At 42.6% G+C, this 18,252-nt stretch overlaps 1 protein-coding gene across 1 annotated transcript in view; it reads left to right on the plus strand.

Moving 5' to 3' along the window:
• The first annotated feature begins 2,382 nt into the window (after positions 1-2,382).
• The window catches only part of LOC126320910 (tight junction protein ZO-1), an 839,027-nt gene continuing 823,157 nt past the window's right edge, over positions 2,383-18,252 (plus strand). Inside the window, exon 1 of the mRNA XM_049994135.1 lies at positions 2,383-2,559. Within this exon, the coding sequence (XP_049850092.1) occupies positions 2,398-2,559 (162 nt within the window). The 5' untranslated portion in view covers positions 2,383-2,397. The remainder of the gene's footprint in view (positions 2,560-18,252) is intronic.

Genomic DNA, 18,252 nt, shown 5'->3' on the forward strand with positions numbered 1-18,252 from the left:
CACACCAATCTTTAAACATGGAAACAGAAAAGATTGTAACAACTACAGAGGTATCTCTTTAATCAGCGTTGTGGGTAAAATCTTCTCAGGTATTGTTGAAAGGAAAGTGCGAGTATTAGTTGACGACGAATTGGATGAAAATCAGTGTGGGTTTAGGCCTCTTAGAGGTTGTCAGGACCAGATCTTTAGCTTACGGCATATAATGGAGAAGTGTTATGAGTGGAACAGGGAATTGTATCTATGCTTTATAGATCTAGAAAAGGTATATGACCGGGTTCCTAGGAGGAAGTTATTGTCTCTTCTACGAGTTTATGGAATAGGAGGCAAACTTTTGCAAGCAATTAAAGGTCTTTACATGGATGGTCAGGCAGCAGTTAGAGTTGTCAGTAAATTGAGTTCATGGTTCAGAATAGTTTCAGGGGTAAGACAAGGCTGCAACCTGTCTCCACTGTTGTTCATATTATTTATGGATGATATGTTGAAAACAATAGACTGGCTGGGTGAGATTAAGATATGTGAACACAAAATAAGCAGTCCTGCAGTTGCAGATGACTTAGTTGTGATTGCAGATTCGATTGAAAGTTTGCAAAGTAATATTTCAGAGCTAGATCAGAAATGTGAGGACTATGGTATGAAGATTAGCATCTCCAAAACGAAAGTAATGTCAGTGGTAAAGAGATGTAAACGGATTGAGTGCCAAATAGGAGGAACAAAGTTAGAACAGGTGGACGGTTTCAAGTACTTAGGAAGCATATTCTCACAGGATGGCAACATAGTGAAAGAACTGGAAGCAATGTGTAGCAAAGCTAATGCAGTGAGCGTTCAGCTACGATCTACTCTCTTCTGCAAGAAGTAAGTCAGTACCAAGACTAAGCTATCTGTGCACCGTTCAATCTTTCGACCAACTTTGTTGTATGGGAGCGAAAGCTGGGTGGATTCAGGTTACCTTATCAACAAGATTGAGGTTACGGATATGAATGTATCTAGGATGATTGCAGGTACTAGTAGATGGGAACAATGGCAGGAGGGTGTCCACAATGAGGAAATCAGAGAAAAACTGGGAATGTACTCTATAGATGTAGCAGTCCGGACGAACAGGCTTAGATGGTGGGATCATGTTACACGCATGGGAGAAGCAAGGTTACCCAAGAGACTCTTGGGTTCAGCAGTAGAGGGCAGGAGGAGTCGGGGCAGACCAAGGAGAAGGTACTTGGATTCGGTTAAGAATGATTTTGAAGTAATAGGTTTAACATCAGAAGAGGCACCAATGTTAACACTGAACAGGGGAACATGGAGGAATTTTATAAGGGGGCTATGCTCCAGACTGAACGCTGAAAGGCATAATCAGTCTTAAATGATGATGATGACTGCTATGAATGTGGATCCTGAATCCTTCCTGGTCATACTGACAAAGTTTTATGAATTTATTTGTAAAAGTATAGACAGTAGAAAATGAAATGTCCTATGGTGCCTCTCCTACTCCAAGTAGGCCTGTTTGTACCCTTAAGCAATATAAAGTCAGTTGACGTATCCATTTAGAAAGAATGCAGCAAGACAGTCTGCCTACAGTCGCTACAAAACCGTTGGAAGCGTCGAACGTCCGAAGACAAGACGGGTTCCAGAACACAGCGTACAGCCTAGCCCATCAAGTAAACAAGATGACTAGGATCATGCACACTTCGAATAGTAACTGAAAGGTGATCTCTCGGTGATACATCTTGCCCCATTTTTGTACCCTGTCTTCGAATATTTGATTGAACAATAGAACTTGCATACGAAATTCCCAGAAACTTTGTAATCTGAGCGACGTCCACTGCTTATAGTTTATTCAGCGATGTTCCTCGATAACTGTGTATCAGTGTCTTCAGCCAAATACGTCTACTGTTTGTATTTCAACTTTTTGCTACTCGTCGCCAATATTTTTTCAGTAATATTCTTGCAACCGCGACCTCAGCTGTTCTGGTCTGTAAGCTGGGTCTCGTCTCAGGACGCCGCAACTCCAGTGCAAATCATTCTGCAACTGCTCGCAGCCACTTCCTGACATCGACTTGTTTTATTATAACTCGAGTCTCGGCATACAATCTCTATTTATAATCGGGTAATTTATTTCGGTCGGCAGTGATCATCTTCAGACCTGAGTAGAAACGTATTGCATTATACATTTTTTTCCAAGTTGTAATGTAAAGACGTCACTCGGCGAGTGCTGACAGGAGACAGTCGCGGAATTCCGTCAGCAGTGGACAGATGTGTAGTGTGAAGCAGGGCCGCCAATCTGCCCGGCGGCCGTATCGGCGGTGGGCGGCAGTGGGGGCGGTGTCTGGTGTAGGGTTTCCCCGAGCCGGTGCGGCGGCGGCGGCGGCGGCGGCGCTCGGAGGCAGTGCGCAACCCGCCGCCGCCATGAAGGTGTCCCCCTGGTACTCGCCGCCTCTGCCGCCGCCGCCGCCGCCGCCGCCACCGCTCCCGGCCGCCTACGCCCAGCGGCTGCGTCGCCGCCGCCCCCACTCGCACTCGGGGGTGTCCAAGACGCACCGCCACCACCGCCTGCACAGGCACAGAGAGGTAGGCGTCCCACACTTTACCGGCATGTCTCTCTGCTCTGCGCCACGGTGGCCGCTGCGTAACGACGTCAACTGCGGTGTAATACGCCAGTGCCGCATGAGTCTACCACGCATCCTGGCACATTCTCGAGCCCTTCTTCACAGTCAATCGTCCAACTATTTCAGACACACCGGGCTCCATTCGAACAGCGCCGCAAGCATCGGTCACACCCTCGTGGTACGTCGGCACTTTGTTTGAACGCTTGGACATACCATGTCGCCTTTAAATGTCTCCGTAGCCAGAAATCCGATTGATCCAGATCCGGTAAGTGGGGGGGGGGGGGGCCATAGTACCACACTTCCTCCATCAGTCCATCGGCTGTGTACTCTAATGTCGCTCGGCCTGTAAAACATCAACTGGTTCCCCATCGTGGATAAACAACAGTCGTCATCTTTGTGTAAGGGTAACACTGTCCAATAGCGCCGGTAATTCACGTGCAGAAATCGGAGATACACAGCACATGTTAACCTGTTCGGTACAGTGCATGCCCCACTGAGTCTGTCGGCAACAATTCGTACTTTTACATCGACACTGAAGCGACCCTGATGGCTCACCTCCCTGATCTGTGTACATTTCCATCAGCCGACATGTGCTTATTCTTTTTATTTACTATATCCTCTCCTATGAATCTTCCCTCATGTGTACCTAAAATGCAGCCGGTGAACTGTGGATCTTCATGGACCATGTCTCAGCACTTATTGGTTTGCAGACACATCATTATAGGAACTTTTCCTGTACTACATGCTGATAGCAATGTGTGACACTTTTTTTAAACACACTGCTTAACACTAAATCCCATCTCCCCCTTCACATTAAAGAATTGACCTCACATGTACAAAAACTTCAACAACCTGATTAATTAATGATTTAATGTGTTAAATATTTTATGTTAAGCACGTAAAAGCTTCGTAGTTGAAGATGCAAAACCGTAACTATCTCGTTTTCCTTAGACTCCCATTATTGACCCACAGACATGCCTGATACTGAAGATATATTGCATCGAAAGTGAAAATGTAGTAACAAATACACATTTTTATTTTCATTATTTTGTGGGGAATGTCAGCAGAGAAAAGTTTAGAAATGGTTGAAATTGTGCGTAAAATTTCTTGGAAGTCGATAAGTGCGGTCAGTCTCAAATACGGGATGAACAGATTGTGGCTAATATTAACGCCACGAGGTACAATCCCTGAAAACACAGACGCTTTGTTCAACCTTCAACGTAAGACCGTACCTCTTAATGAGTACATGATGGCGGCATTTTACACTAGGTCACTGGCAAGCAGATGCGCGGCCGGACGAGCACTCTGATATGGCGGCAATAAATGAACGTGCAAACGTTCCCGGCGCAATTTGTCGCTAAATGAAAACCGTGTCGAAAACCCTAAAGCAGTTCCTCAGATTTAGACAAAATTAACTTGGCAGGGGACGCTAATTTGTAATACGTATGGAATAGCGGGTGCCAAACTTTCTCAGACCAATAGTCCTTACTGCAAACAGGCAGCAGCGCTTATCCCCTCTACCCTCCATCCCCCCCCCCCCTTTATCATTACAACCCAACTAATCTTTAAATTGAAACAGAATTTTTTTAATATTTTCATTTTTAAAATTAAGAAAGAGAAGTGATATTTAGACTTCGTAGGTGTTTTATAAACCACAAACCAATGAGACACTTGCTACTACTTATTTTTAAGGACCTTCCGTAGAATGAAGCGATTCTCAGTACATCGCAAGTGCAATCTATCTCTTGAGAAAAGAGAGCTAATATCTGCATAGACGACTGATCACAAAACATTCTTCCTCTCCATCATTTCTCTCTCTAGCGACAGAGTCATCATCTACATTCTGCACCCCCATTCAAAACCAAATGTGACCAATAAACTTACTTCGTGGAGATATGTTCCGTCTATGGAATTAATTGAAGGCAATTTGTTTATTGCCACATGAGTTTCGCTTCTTTTATTTGTGAAGCATCTTCAAAGGCCTGTAATACATGTTTCTTTATTTACAGAAACGTATTGTGTGGTAGTAGTTACAGTATCTTAATATGTCATATTTTGTCCTGTTTTTCTCTTGTTTTTTTAGGTTAGAATCAACTTCTGTAGCACAAATTTCATCATGTGAAATTAGCGTACGGTGCCACATTTTCGGCGCTGTTAGCTCACACGTGTAGTCCTGGAGTATGTTCATCAGTCTCCATGCTCCAGTCGCCCCAATTCAGGCGTTCTTTCAGCCACACTTGATTAAACACATCGCGCACAGCAGTTGCACTTTGCATTTTGTGTTCAACATGTGTGTGTTTTCGGTGTGAACTGTTGCCAACTGTCACTGTGTTTTGTATATGTTGTGTGTGTGGTTTGTGGTTTCATTTTTTGCATTTGTTGTTTTGGTGACTATCATCACCAGAGAGTTATTGCTTATACGGATTTGGTCACTGGGTGCCTTCTTTTCCATTGATGAAAAAAACAACACAAAAGCAAATACATCTCTTGGATATAACAATAAAGTGAGACAACAATACATACACCTTTGACATCTTCGAACGCCAACAGCCCCAGACACAATTATACATGCTTCATCCAACCACCGGCGAAATAAAAAATTAGCGGCCCTGAGACACAAGTTACACAGACTATGTAACATCCTACTCAGCAAAGAAAACTATGGAAAAATAATAGCAGACCACACAACTCACTGTCACAAACAATGATTACAGCACCCACATAGTAAAAAAAAGCTCAACCAAACAATTATAACACAACTAAAGAATATCCAGACAAGCAGAGAACACAAACACCGAAGTACCCCACAAAACACCACAGACATTACAGCATACACGGAAACATAAAACAGTAACATTCATGACATGAGTAAAAGGAAAAAATTCTACACTATTACAAACACAAAGCAACACACAGGATAGCAAATATATTAAAGAAACAGGGATTACACGTGGCTTACAGAACAAGAAACACACTCCAGTACATTTGCAAACAACAGACAAGCCAGAAAAAAAGGAGCAGGCATATACCAGCTAGAGTGCCAAGACTGTAAATCAGTATATCTGGCAACAATAGGCAGGAACTTCAAAACTAGATACAAGGAACATGTAAGACGTTGGAAACACGAAAGGAGCCAAACACTTGATACAACATTGACATGAACAACCCAAAAAAGAACGTGACATGACACCTGTCAGAGTTAATAATCACAACAAAAACATTGTAAGTAAACATTCACATACAGACAGCCATGGAATGGAAAAGAAGGCACGCAATGGCCAAATCCGTATAAGCACTAACTCTCAGAACATGCTAACCACCAAAACAATAAGAGAGATCTGAAAATCTAACCAGAATAAGAAATTAATGAATCTTCCTTTCCCCATTCTCTTTCTGTCTCACGTCTGAGCGCGCGCGCCCACACACACACACACACACACACACACAACAAATGAAAAATATCACAAACAACACAAACAAAAGATGAAAGATAAACATAAAGCGACAGTTGGTAAAACTACACACCAAAAACACACACATGTTGAACACAAAATGCAAAGTACAACTGACATATGCCATATGTTGAATTAAGTGTGGGTGAGAGAACGCCAGAAATCGGCCGACTAGAGCATGAAGACTAGTGAAGGTATCTCCAGGGCCACACGCGTGAGCTAACAGCGCTGAAATCGTAACACCGAACGCTAATTTCACATGACGCAATTTGCGCTACAAAAGTTGATTCTAACCTAAAAAGCAAGAGAAAAACAGGACAATATGTAACATAGTAAGATATTGTAACTCCCCCATTATACATTTATTACATGTATAAAAAGAAACATATATTACAGGCCACTGAAGATGCTTCACAAATAAAAGATGCGAAACGCATGTAACACGAAACAAATTGACTTCAGTTAGTTGCATAGACGGAACATACCTTCACGAATTTCGAAACAACTAAGCAACGAAAGAAAACAGAAAAAATTACAAACTTATTGTTTGTAAATCGATGACTGGGTGTTGTGTGATGTCCTTAGGTTAGTTAGGTTTAAGTAGTTCTAAGTTCTAGGGGACTGATGACCATAGCTGTTAAGTCCCATAGTGCTCAGAGCCATTTTTTTTTAAATCACCTGACTCCTGCGCTCATAACTTCTCAAATGGCAGAAAATGGAAGGCCTGACACTGCCAGTCAATGCTTTGTGTATGTCTGTTGGCGCTAATGCTAATGATAATAATAATAATAATAATAATAACAATAGGCCCGGGAAAAGAATAGGCCTCCGGTATGTTCTGCCAGTCGTAAAAGGCGACGAAAAGAACAAACCACTAATAGGGCTAACCCCCCTTTTAGTGTGATTAGTTGGTTCAGGACAGAACTAAAGAAGCCTCGGACAAGCGCCGTCATGGTCGGGGACGACGCTTGAACCCTATGCCCGCCCACAAGGGTAACGACACTGCAAGCCAACTGGAAAATGATTTAAATCCAAGTAGAGGTGTTTTGCAGGATATGCTTCCTGCAACCACCCTAGAAGGAAAACAGAGACAGAGGATGAGATGGTCAGATGAAGTTAATCGACACCTCATGTTCTGTTATTACCAAGCAACAAACCTAGGAACCAACACAACTGGATACAGATCACAAGTATACACAACATTTATTACCAGATACCCAGAATCAAAAATTTTAACAGATCAACGACTAGCTGATCAGATCCGTGTAATAATCAAAAATAACAGGATACCCCAGTCAGAATTAGGAAACGTCAAACAACAAGTACAACAAATACTGGAAGAAAATAATGTGCAATCAGAAGAAGAAGAAGAAAATACAGTAATGGACTCAAACAGCCCAGAGCAAACAAACAAAGAACAACACATATCAATTAAACAATCAGAGGAAAACGAAATATTAAGACTGCCACCAGAACAGGTACAAATAGAACACGAAGTGACACACATGTTAGATATAGAAGAAAAATTTCAGCTGACATATATATAATACAAAGACACAAATACAGACATTAGACCGTTCTTGCATAGACGCCAAATAACCCACAAGTCTAAACAACAATAAAAACTATCAACACAATCATACACAACAAAATAAATGAAAACACAACTATGGAAGAGTTACAACTACTGGTTTATATAGAAGCACTCACTACACTAAATATACACACTAGGCAGAGATCAGAACCAACCAATACACAGAAGAAACCCACAAAACCAGCAGGGCAACACAGGCTACAGATCAGAATAGAAAAACTGAGAAAAGACAATGGACAGCTAACACAATTTATAATACATCAAATGTCAGAAAAAAAACGAAAAAGGTTAGGTAAAATCTCACAACAAGAAGCGATAGAGCAATTAGTTGAAAAGAAGCAAAAATTACAAGCATTGGCCAAACAACTTAGAAGATACAAAAAAAGTCAAAATAGAAGGAAACAAAACCAAACATTCAACACAAACCAAAAGAAATTTTACCAGACAATAGATAACACATACATTAAAATAGACAATCCACCAAGCATAACAGACATGGAACACTTCTGGAGCAACATATGGTCAAGCCCGGTACAACATAACAGGCAAGCACGGTGGATAGAAGCAGAAACAACACATACAAGATGATACCACAAATGCCTGAAGTGATACTTTTGCAACATGAAGTCACCAAAGCAATTAATTCTACTCAAAGCCCCTGGAAAAGATACAATAGCAAATTTCTGGCTAAAGAAGTTCACCTCAACACATTCACATCCAGCTAAATTATTTAACAGTTACATTGCAGACCCATACACATTCCCTGATACACTTACACATGGAATAACTTATATGAAACCTAAAGATCAAGCAGACACAGCAAACCCAGTTAAATACCGCCCCATAACATGCCTACCAACAACATACAAAATATTAACACAGAAATTAATGACACATACAACACAGAACATAATTATAAATGAAGAACAAAAAGGCTCTTGCAAAGGAGCACGAGGATGTAAGGAGCAACTGATAATAGATGCAGAGGTGGCATATCAAGCTAAAACTAAACAAAGGTCGCTACACTACCCATACATTGATTACCGAAAACTTTTGATAGTGTACCCCACTCATGGTTACTACAAATATTGGAAATATACAAAGTAGATCCTAAATTGATACAGTTCCTAAACATAGTAATAAAAAATTGGAAAACCACACTCAATATCCAAACAAATTATAAAATAATATCATATTACAGCCAATACAGATTAAGTGTGGAATATACCAAGAAGACTCATTAAGTCCTTTCTGGTTCTGCCTTACTCTGAACCCACTATCCAACATGCTAAATAATACAAATTATGGATACAATATTACTGGAACATACCCACACAAAATCACACATTTGCTATACATGGATGATCTAAAACTACTGGCAGCAACAAATCAACAACTCAACCAGTTACTAAAGATAACAGAAGTATTTAGCAATGATATAAATATCGCTTTTGGAACAGACAAATGTAAGAAAAATAGCATAGTCAAGGGAAAACACACTAAACAAGAAGATTACATATTGGATAACCACTGCGACTGCATAGAAGCGATGGAAAAAACAGATTCCTATAATATCTAGGATACAGACCAAAAATGGGAATAGATAATACAAATATTAAAGAAGACCTAAAAGAAAAATATAGACAAAGACTAACAAAAATACTGAAAACAGAATTGACAGGAAGAAACAAGACAAAAGCTATAAGTACTTATGCTATATCAATATTGACCTACTCATTTAGAGTAGTGAAATGGAGTAACACAGACCCAGAAGCACTCAATACACTTACACGATCACAATGCCACAAATATAGAATACATCGCATACATTCAGTAACAGAAAGATTCACATTAAGCAGAAAGGGAGGAGGAAGGGGATTTATCGATGTAAAAAACCTACATTATGGACAGGTAGACATTTAAGACAATTCTTTCTAGAACGAGCAGAAACTAGCAAAATACACAAAGCAATCACTCATATAAATACATCGGCTACACCACTGCAATTTCATAACCACTTCTACAACCCTTTAGATCACATAACGTCAACAGATACGAAGAAAGTAAATTGGAAAAAGAAAACACTACATGACAAGCACCCGTATCATCTAACACAGCCACACATCGATCAAGACACATCCAACAAATGGCTAAGAAAAGGCAATATATACAGTGAGAAGGAAGGATTCATAATTGCAATACAGGATCAAACAATAAACACCAGATATTACAGCAAGCATATTATTAAAGATCCCAATACCACAACAGATAAATGCAGACTTTACAAACAACAAATAGAAACAGTAGATCACATCACAAGCGGATGTACAATACTAGCAAATACAGAATAACCCAGAAGACATGACAATGTAGCAAAAATAATACATCAACAGCTTGCCTTACAACATAAACTTATAAAACAACTCGTTCCCACATACAAGTATACACCACAAAATGTACTGGATGAATACAAATTATACTGGAACAGAACAATTACAACAGATAAAACACCACCACATAACAAACCTGACATCATACTCACCAATAAAAAGAAAAAATTAATACAACTAATCGAAATATCCATACCCAATACAACAAATAACAAAAGAAAACAGGAGAAAAAATTGAAAAATACATCCAACTGGCTGAGGAAGTCAAGGATATGTGGCATCAGGATAAAGTTGACATTATACCAATTATACTATCAACTACAGGAGTCATACCACACAATGTCCACCAGTACATCAATGCAATAGAGCTACATCCAAACTTATACATACAACTACAGAAATCTGTAATTATTGATACATGTTCAATTACCCGAAAATTCCTAAATGCAATATAACATATACTGTACAGTTAAAAGGAAGTCACGCTTGATCAAGGTCCGCGTCACTTTCCACTTTTGACCAGACATAACATCTGAGATAAGAAAGAAATAATAATAATAATAATAATAATAATAATAATAATGTATAGGCTCTACAGCAGTGTGAAAACCATTGCAAGTAGTAGGGCAACAAGGGCGTTACCCCATATTACATTTTTACCAGATTTATTCAAGATAGTGGATTCAAAATGGTGGCCACAGATGTGGCAATGTCGAAGTGACATCAAAGTGGGAAGTTCAAATTTTGGAGGGAAAACAGGTCAGTTGGGCTGCCTCCACTAACCTAACACTGTTCCCATCTCTCCCTCCCAACCCCTTCCCCATCTGGAAATTGGCAGGAGAACAATTCAGTTAGTGCTGAGCTGCGAAACAGGATGGATGTAAGTCTTTATTTTGTATGCATTGTTTCCCTCCCCTCGCCCACCAGGAAATTACCAGCTTCCTCCTTTGCATTCGCTACTCCCTGTTCTGCGCTCGTGGATAGCACACAGCGCCTAGTACACGTCCACTGTGGCACTCGGGGGTCACAGCACCAAGTTATGACACTTGAAGATGGGGTTATAAGAGTCCAAAACCAGTCGTATGATGATAAAAGAACTTTACACCTGAAGCGGTATTTTCAACCTCTGGTACAGTGCTCAGTTGCGGATATTCCTCCAACAGGATTGTTTGTAGCATCAGGAAGGAGGGAAAAGGACTGAGTCTGTGTGGACTGCTGGATTAAGTCAGACATAAGTATTTACTTTTTTTACATTGTTTATTTCAACAATTTGAGTTGTGATAGGCAGTAGCTCCATCCAATGTGTCCATCATTAGGTACGGAGTCTAACTGATCTAGTTCACAGTACAGCCACCAGAGGGCACTGTCGTCCCTCCCCCCTCCCACGACCTAATCCAAGATGGCGGTTTGGGGGAAATGTGTCTAGCTGCTGCACTGGGAGGATGGACATAATTGTTCGCTGCGTTCAGTGGACAAGATGTCTGTGCTGAGGAGGAGGAAGAGGAGGAATATAATTAGCATCTGAGGACTGTGTTGATAGCAATGATACTTGGTAAAGACAAATACGTTTCATGATATTATGAATATTTGTTAAATTACAGTTCAAAACTGTTACTGATAAATGTATTTGCTTTAAATGTAGATCATTAGATGAAAGTCCAGTCAGTCAATCTTTCAAAGCAAAAGAGGCAAGACATTTACTCACTCCAGTGCGGGGGGCCTCTTCCGACGTGTCCAGAGACCTGGGCAGGGACTACCTGTCGCAAGTCTCCACACTGGCTTACAGGACGGCCACACGGTCGCCACTGAGCACTTGCTGTTCGTTAGAAATAACCGCGGGCTCCCCCGTTCCCATCCCTGGTGCACAGAAACCCTATGTCATAGGAAACGAACTTCTTCAGGAGTTATTACATATGGTTTTGCAGAATATTGTCACATCAATAACTTGTAGATATCACAGGAACTAAAAGTACTACTGCACGAGGAGAGAGGAAGAGAGCTTTACAGATGACCCAAGAATATTTAAGCAATTTACGTTTAATTCTAAGGAATACCGCCAATGCCACGTTTGAACAAGGACTCTAAAAAGACCGCATCACACTTGTGAAACCGTCCCTGAGACACTTACCGCGCTTTCGTGGGAAGTACACTTGTCTTTGAGCAGGAGCTGCTTCATGAGTTACTAAATCCAACTGAATACTGTAAATACACATTCAAGAAAAATATCTCTGCACAGTAGAATACCTCCATTTTGACGTGTATACCGCCACACTTGAACGCAGACTCTAAAAGCAGATCGCTCCACACCTGTGAAACCTCCCTGAGACATTTCACGCACTTTTGTTTCAAACAGAACTTAAAATCGATATCAGATTCTTTATCTGATTTTATACATCAAAACAATGATATTTAGAACTCGAAATAAATATCTCCGTAATTCTAAACTGGGCTCTCAACACTTCTCGAGTTTTAGTTTCTTGTTTGAAGGCGCTGATAGAGAGAGAGAGAGAGAGAGAGAGAGAGAGAGAAGCCCCACAGCTACTGTGGTGCCCATCACTTTTTTTAAATGGTGAGTGGGGTTATTTTATATCTGCTGATGCTGGAGTCAGGGACAGTATTTTTTCCTCAGTTCTCGAAGCTCTGTCCTAGCACAGATGGTAAAATCAGAACAATGTCACAAACAGAATTCAAAGCACTGTCCTGCACACAAGCAAATTGTCTGGAATTTTCAGTGGTTTTTCGGTGTCTTACATTGCTGGTCTGCAGAAGCTCTAAACACACATTGGTGGGAGAGGGACAGTAGTGTGTTAGCTTAGGGACTGATGACCTTTGCAGTTAAGTCCCATAAAATTTCACACACATTTGAACATCAAACAGATAGCAGTATGCTACCAGTCGCTTGCACAGTGTAATTCTGAAGATAAAGATTGGAAATTATTTCTCTGGAAACCCGAAACGTTAGCGAGATGCAGCGAGGTAGAACGTGCTGCAAACCACTAAATAACTAGAAACTTATCTTGTCTGTGACGATCTTTACGTGAAAACTCAAGAAAACAGACAAAACTGATATTTCCACTCCCGAATACCGATGTCAATGATTTAACAAGACTTCAAATTGTCCTTCTACTTTACAAAGTCAGTCAAGGTGTTTCTCATGTCTAGGAAACCAGCAAACGTGTCCTCCACCCGTATTTCCACCATCTAGATGCACACGAAACACACCACAATCGGTGTTTTCTCAATCAAATAATAACGGGAAATGTGTAGAACCAGTGAACCACATAATTTACATGGCGCGCGGGGGCGGGGGGAGGGGGGGGGGAGAGGTGAAGGGGGAATAACGGGTCTAGCTCAAATACGAGTCCATACTAAATCTTCTCAAATTTCCACGGAAAACACATGTAATCATGAAGGCTACCCAAGACACCTCACGTAAGGGGCGACAGGGTTAGGTTACTTATATTCCTGCCGGGTTCTCCAGTGAGGGTGGCTCCACTGTAAGCCGGAAACATGTCAGGCCGTTGCCGCTGCGCACCCCACACATCTCTCAGAGAGCATCCACGTCCGTCACCCAAACATTCTCTTCATCATGTACCACACAATAGAGATCCGCTAACTTCAATAAACAGAGAACTGAATATATATATATATATACTCCTGGAAATTGAAATAAGAACACCTTGAATTCATTGTCCCAGGAAGGGGAAACTTTATTGAGACATTCCTGGGGTCAGATACATCACATGATCACTCTGACAGAACCACTGGCACATAGACACAGGCAACAGACCATGCACAATGTCGGCACTATTACAGTGTATATCCACCTTTCGCAGCAATGCAGGCTGCTATTCTCCCATGGAGACGATCGTAGAGATGCTGGATGTAGTCCTGTGGAACGGCTTGCCATGCCATTTCCACCTGGCGCCTCAGTTGGACCAGCGTTCGTGCTGGACGTGCAGACCGCGTGAGACGACGCTTCATCCAGTCCCAAACATGCTCAATGGGGGACAGATCCAGAGATCTTGCTGGCCATGGTAGTTGACTTACACCTTCTAGAACCCGTTGGGTGGCACGGGATACATGCGAACGTGCATTGTCCTGTGGGAACAGCAAGTTCCCTTGCCGGTCTAGGAATGGTAGAACGATGGGTTCGATGACGGTTTGGATGTACCGTGCACTATTCAGCGTCCATTCGACGATCACCAGAGGTGTACGGCCAGTGTAGGAGATCGCTCCCCACACCATGATGCCGGGTGTTGGCCCTGTGTGCCTCGGTCGTATGCAGTCCTGATTGTGGCGCTCACCTGCACGGCGCCAAACACGCATACGACCATCATTGGCACCAAGGCAGAAGCGACTCTCATCGCTGAAGACGACACGTCTCCATTCGTCCCTCCATTCACGCCTGTCGCGACACCACTGGAGGCGGGCTGCACGATGTTGGGGCGTGAGCGGAAGACGGCCTAACGGTGTGCGGGACCGTAGCCCAGCTTCATGGAGACGATTGCGAATGGTCCTCGCCGATACCCCAGGAGCAACAGTGTCCCTAATGTGCTGGGAAGTGGCGGTGCGGTCCCCTACGGCACTGCGTAGGATCCTACGGTCTTGGCGTGCATCCGTGCGTCGCTGCGGTCCGGTCCCAGGTCGACGGGCACGTGCACCTTCCGCCAACCACTGGCGACAACATCGATGTACTGTGGAGACCTCACGCCCCACGTGTTGAGCAATTCGGCGGTACGTCCACCCGGCCTCCCGCATGACCACTATACGCCCTCGCTCAAAGTCTGTCAACTGCACATACGGTTCACGTCCACGCTGTCGCGGCATGCTACCAGTGTTAAAGACTGCGATGGAGCTCCGTATGCCACGGCAAACTGGCTGACACTGACGGCGGCGGTGCACAAATGCTGCGCAGCTAGCGCCATTCGACGGCCAACACCGCGGTTCCTGGTGTGTCCGCTGTGCCGTGCGTGTGATCATTGCTTGTACAGCCCTCTCGCAGTGTCCGGAGCAAGTATGGTGGGTCTGACACACCGGTGTCAATGTGTTCTTTTTTCCATTTCCAGGAGTATATATATATATATATATATATATATATATATATATATATATATATATATATATATATATATATATATATATATTCCAAGCACGTGTGTAAATTTTTACCTATCTACATTATTCCGTGGTTTATTAAGTTTTCAAATTTATACTGACTTTTTGATCACCCGGTATATATATATACACACAGCATCTGTGTGTTGGCATCAAGCATATGTGCCAACTCCCATTAAATATACAGATATTAATCCACTCAGTCGCCTGCACAGACCAGTGTAAAATCGCCTGTACTGTAGAGGAGGACCACATCCCACAAACAGACACAAGATACGATCCCTGTCTCATTGTTTGAAACACAGGTTTTTTTTCTGTAACACGTTCAGGCAGCATATGACACAGCTTTGAACACTGCTACACGTTTTGGTTTTTCCACCATGGCTTCGAGGTCTGTGTCAGGTACTAAACTGACGTTAACATGTTTCAAGCCACTGGCTCTCACAGAAAACTGGACGTCGCACGGTGTAAATCATGTTGTTGCTGCTGCTCCCACAAGACATACACTAGTTGATTTTAAATAAGAGACAGTCACAACATATGTAATCTCGAAGAGGTCTACGGCATTGTGGATCATTTCCAAACAGCTGTCCAAAGGTGATTGATGGCCTTTACATTTAAACTTGTCTTTCACGGGGTAGCTGACGTCTCAGTGTTCCATTTAGATTTATTCCTCATATTGCAGTCATGTATGTGATCACTGTTTAGGTGGTAGCCATCCACAGAAGTTGTTGCGCCTCTACTAACACACTTTCTCCATCTCGAACAATTGATGTCAGTCATTATGTGGTAATCAACAGCACACCAGTGGACAGATAGGATGGAACGCAGATAGATGACAGTGCAGTATCCATTCATTGTTAATTCTCCAACATGTACACCAAAGTATATGAGACAGCGCTCTACATATTTCTAGCACTTTGATCATAGTGTGTAATTTACGATCTTTCTCCATGCAGATGGAGATCACAGAGCATTCTCGCATTCTTGGACTGAAGTTAGAGATTGAAAAATCTCCTTGCATCGTCTTTCACCAAGCCTTCCTGCAGCACTCTCGCCGATTTAATCTGCAGGTGACCACAAGTAGACCGCTGCATTCCACGTGAAGGAGTAGAGCGAGCCGAGTCCATAACTACTCTTCTGCAAAAATCTTGCTCATGGTACCCATTCAAGTGGACAAGATTTCTCCAGATGCTCGCATGTCGAGAAGTTTAGCACCCGACATCGGTGTATAGTAGTAGAAATGAAAGTGTTTGATGCAATAGCAGACGATTAAGAAGAAGAAGAAATGGGTGGTTTTTATGAAGGGTGGAGCTCCAGATGGACAGATTTAGAAGCATTTTACGTAAATCTAGTGTCTGGGATCAGTAGGAAGACGGTAAGAGGGTGAACATAAACATATGCACTCCTAAAGGTACACGGTTTTTCACTTATAACACGCTATAGCAGTGCGGTTTCTGACCAGTTAGGATTTTGGAAGCAAACGCTGTCAATATTCCAGCACATGATATATATTCTCCTTGCAGGTTTCTATACGATAAACTATGGTGACAAACGATAAAATGAAAAAGGTACGCCGACCAGTGTGGCCGAGCGGTTCTAGGCGCTTCAGTCTGGAACCGCGCGACCTCTACGGTCACAGGTTCAAATCCTGCCTCGGGCATGGATGTGTGTGATGTCCTTTGGTTAGTTAGGTTTAAGTAGTTCTAAGTTCTAGGGGACTGATTACCTCAGATGTTAAGTCGCATAGTGCTCAGAGCCATTTGAGCCATTTTTTTGAAAAAGGTAGTTACTTAAAACATCGATTCTTTGTGATACATGCACAATATAGCTTTGCATAGGTGTCTGGCGCCACTGTTCACATCTAATCAGAAATAAAATATGTAATTCTTTAAATATTCTCGCATCATCTGGCCTAAACCTAAGGTAACTCGCCGTCCATCCACCTCCCACCCAATAGTGTGTGTGTGTGTGTGTGTGTGTGTGTGTGTGTAGTGGTACATTTCGGTCCTGTGATACTTTCAAGTTATGTTTGTGACAATATTCCATAACGCCATATGTAATAACTCATGAAGCAGTTGTCGTTCAATGACGGGGTATCTGTGCGTAAGGGATGGGAAGGGGGGGGGGGGGGGGTGTTGGGGGTACTTGTACTGCAACAGAAAGCTCCTCATGTCTGCCACGTGACGCCGCCATACGCCGGTGCGGAGACTTAGGGCAGGTAGTCCGGCGCGCTGCCTGCTCAAGGCTCTGGGCCCGTTGGAAGAGGTCGTGTGCTGGAGTGGACGAACGCCTTGCCTCTTGCGCTTCGGAAGACTGACTGACTGGAGTGGTTACGTTAGGGGATGTAGCGCAACTAAGCTACTGTACCCTCCAAAATTTGAACTACTCTTAATGAAAAAATGAAATGTCGTGTGACGAGGGCCTCCCGTCTGGTAGACAGTTCGCCTGGTGCAAGTCTTTCAATTTGACGCCACTTCGGCGACTTGCGCGTCGATGGGGATGAAATGATGATGATTAGGACAACACAACACCCAGTCCCTGAGTGGATAAAATCTCCGACCCAGCCGGGAATCGAACCCGGGCCCTTTGGATTGACAGTCTGTCGCGCTGACCACTCAGCTACCGGGGGCGGACAACTACCCTTATGACGCCCTGCGACGTTGCCACATCTATGGCCGCCATCTTGGATGCTCAACCTTGAAATTTTGGCAACAATGCAACGTGAGGTACTATTACATAGTTACTTTTGTGGTGTGCTGTCAATTAATTTGTTTATCTGTTGCAAAGTGAATAATAAAGCAATTTCTAGTTCACTGGAGAACTGTAAACAACTTGGAGAAGGCATTTTCATGATATGTTGAAGGATATGTGATGTACCATGTGGTTATAACGAAACTGACTGTGTTCCGAGTGCTGTAATGGGGACTCTGTACATTGCAGGACGCTGAAACATCGTAGCTGTGTTAATTAATCTGTGATGCCATGGAATATGCTGAAAAAAATAATAGTTCGTCTTTCCACCACCGAGTGAAAATATGGCTCTGTAAGCAGTTGAAATGTGAGACGATTCCTGTTTTGACGTCAGTGCTCTGCTTTTC

Source organism: Schistocerca gregaria, chromosome 1 (assembly GCF_023897955.1).
Source record: "Schistocerca gregaria isolate iqSchGreg1 chromosome 1, iqSchGreg1.2, whole genome shotgun sequence".
Lineage (NCBI taxonomy): Eukaryota > Metazoa > Arthropoda > Insecta > Orthoptera > Acrididae > Schistocerca > Schistocerca gregaria.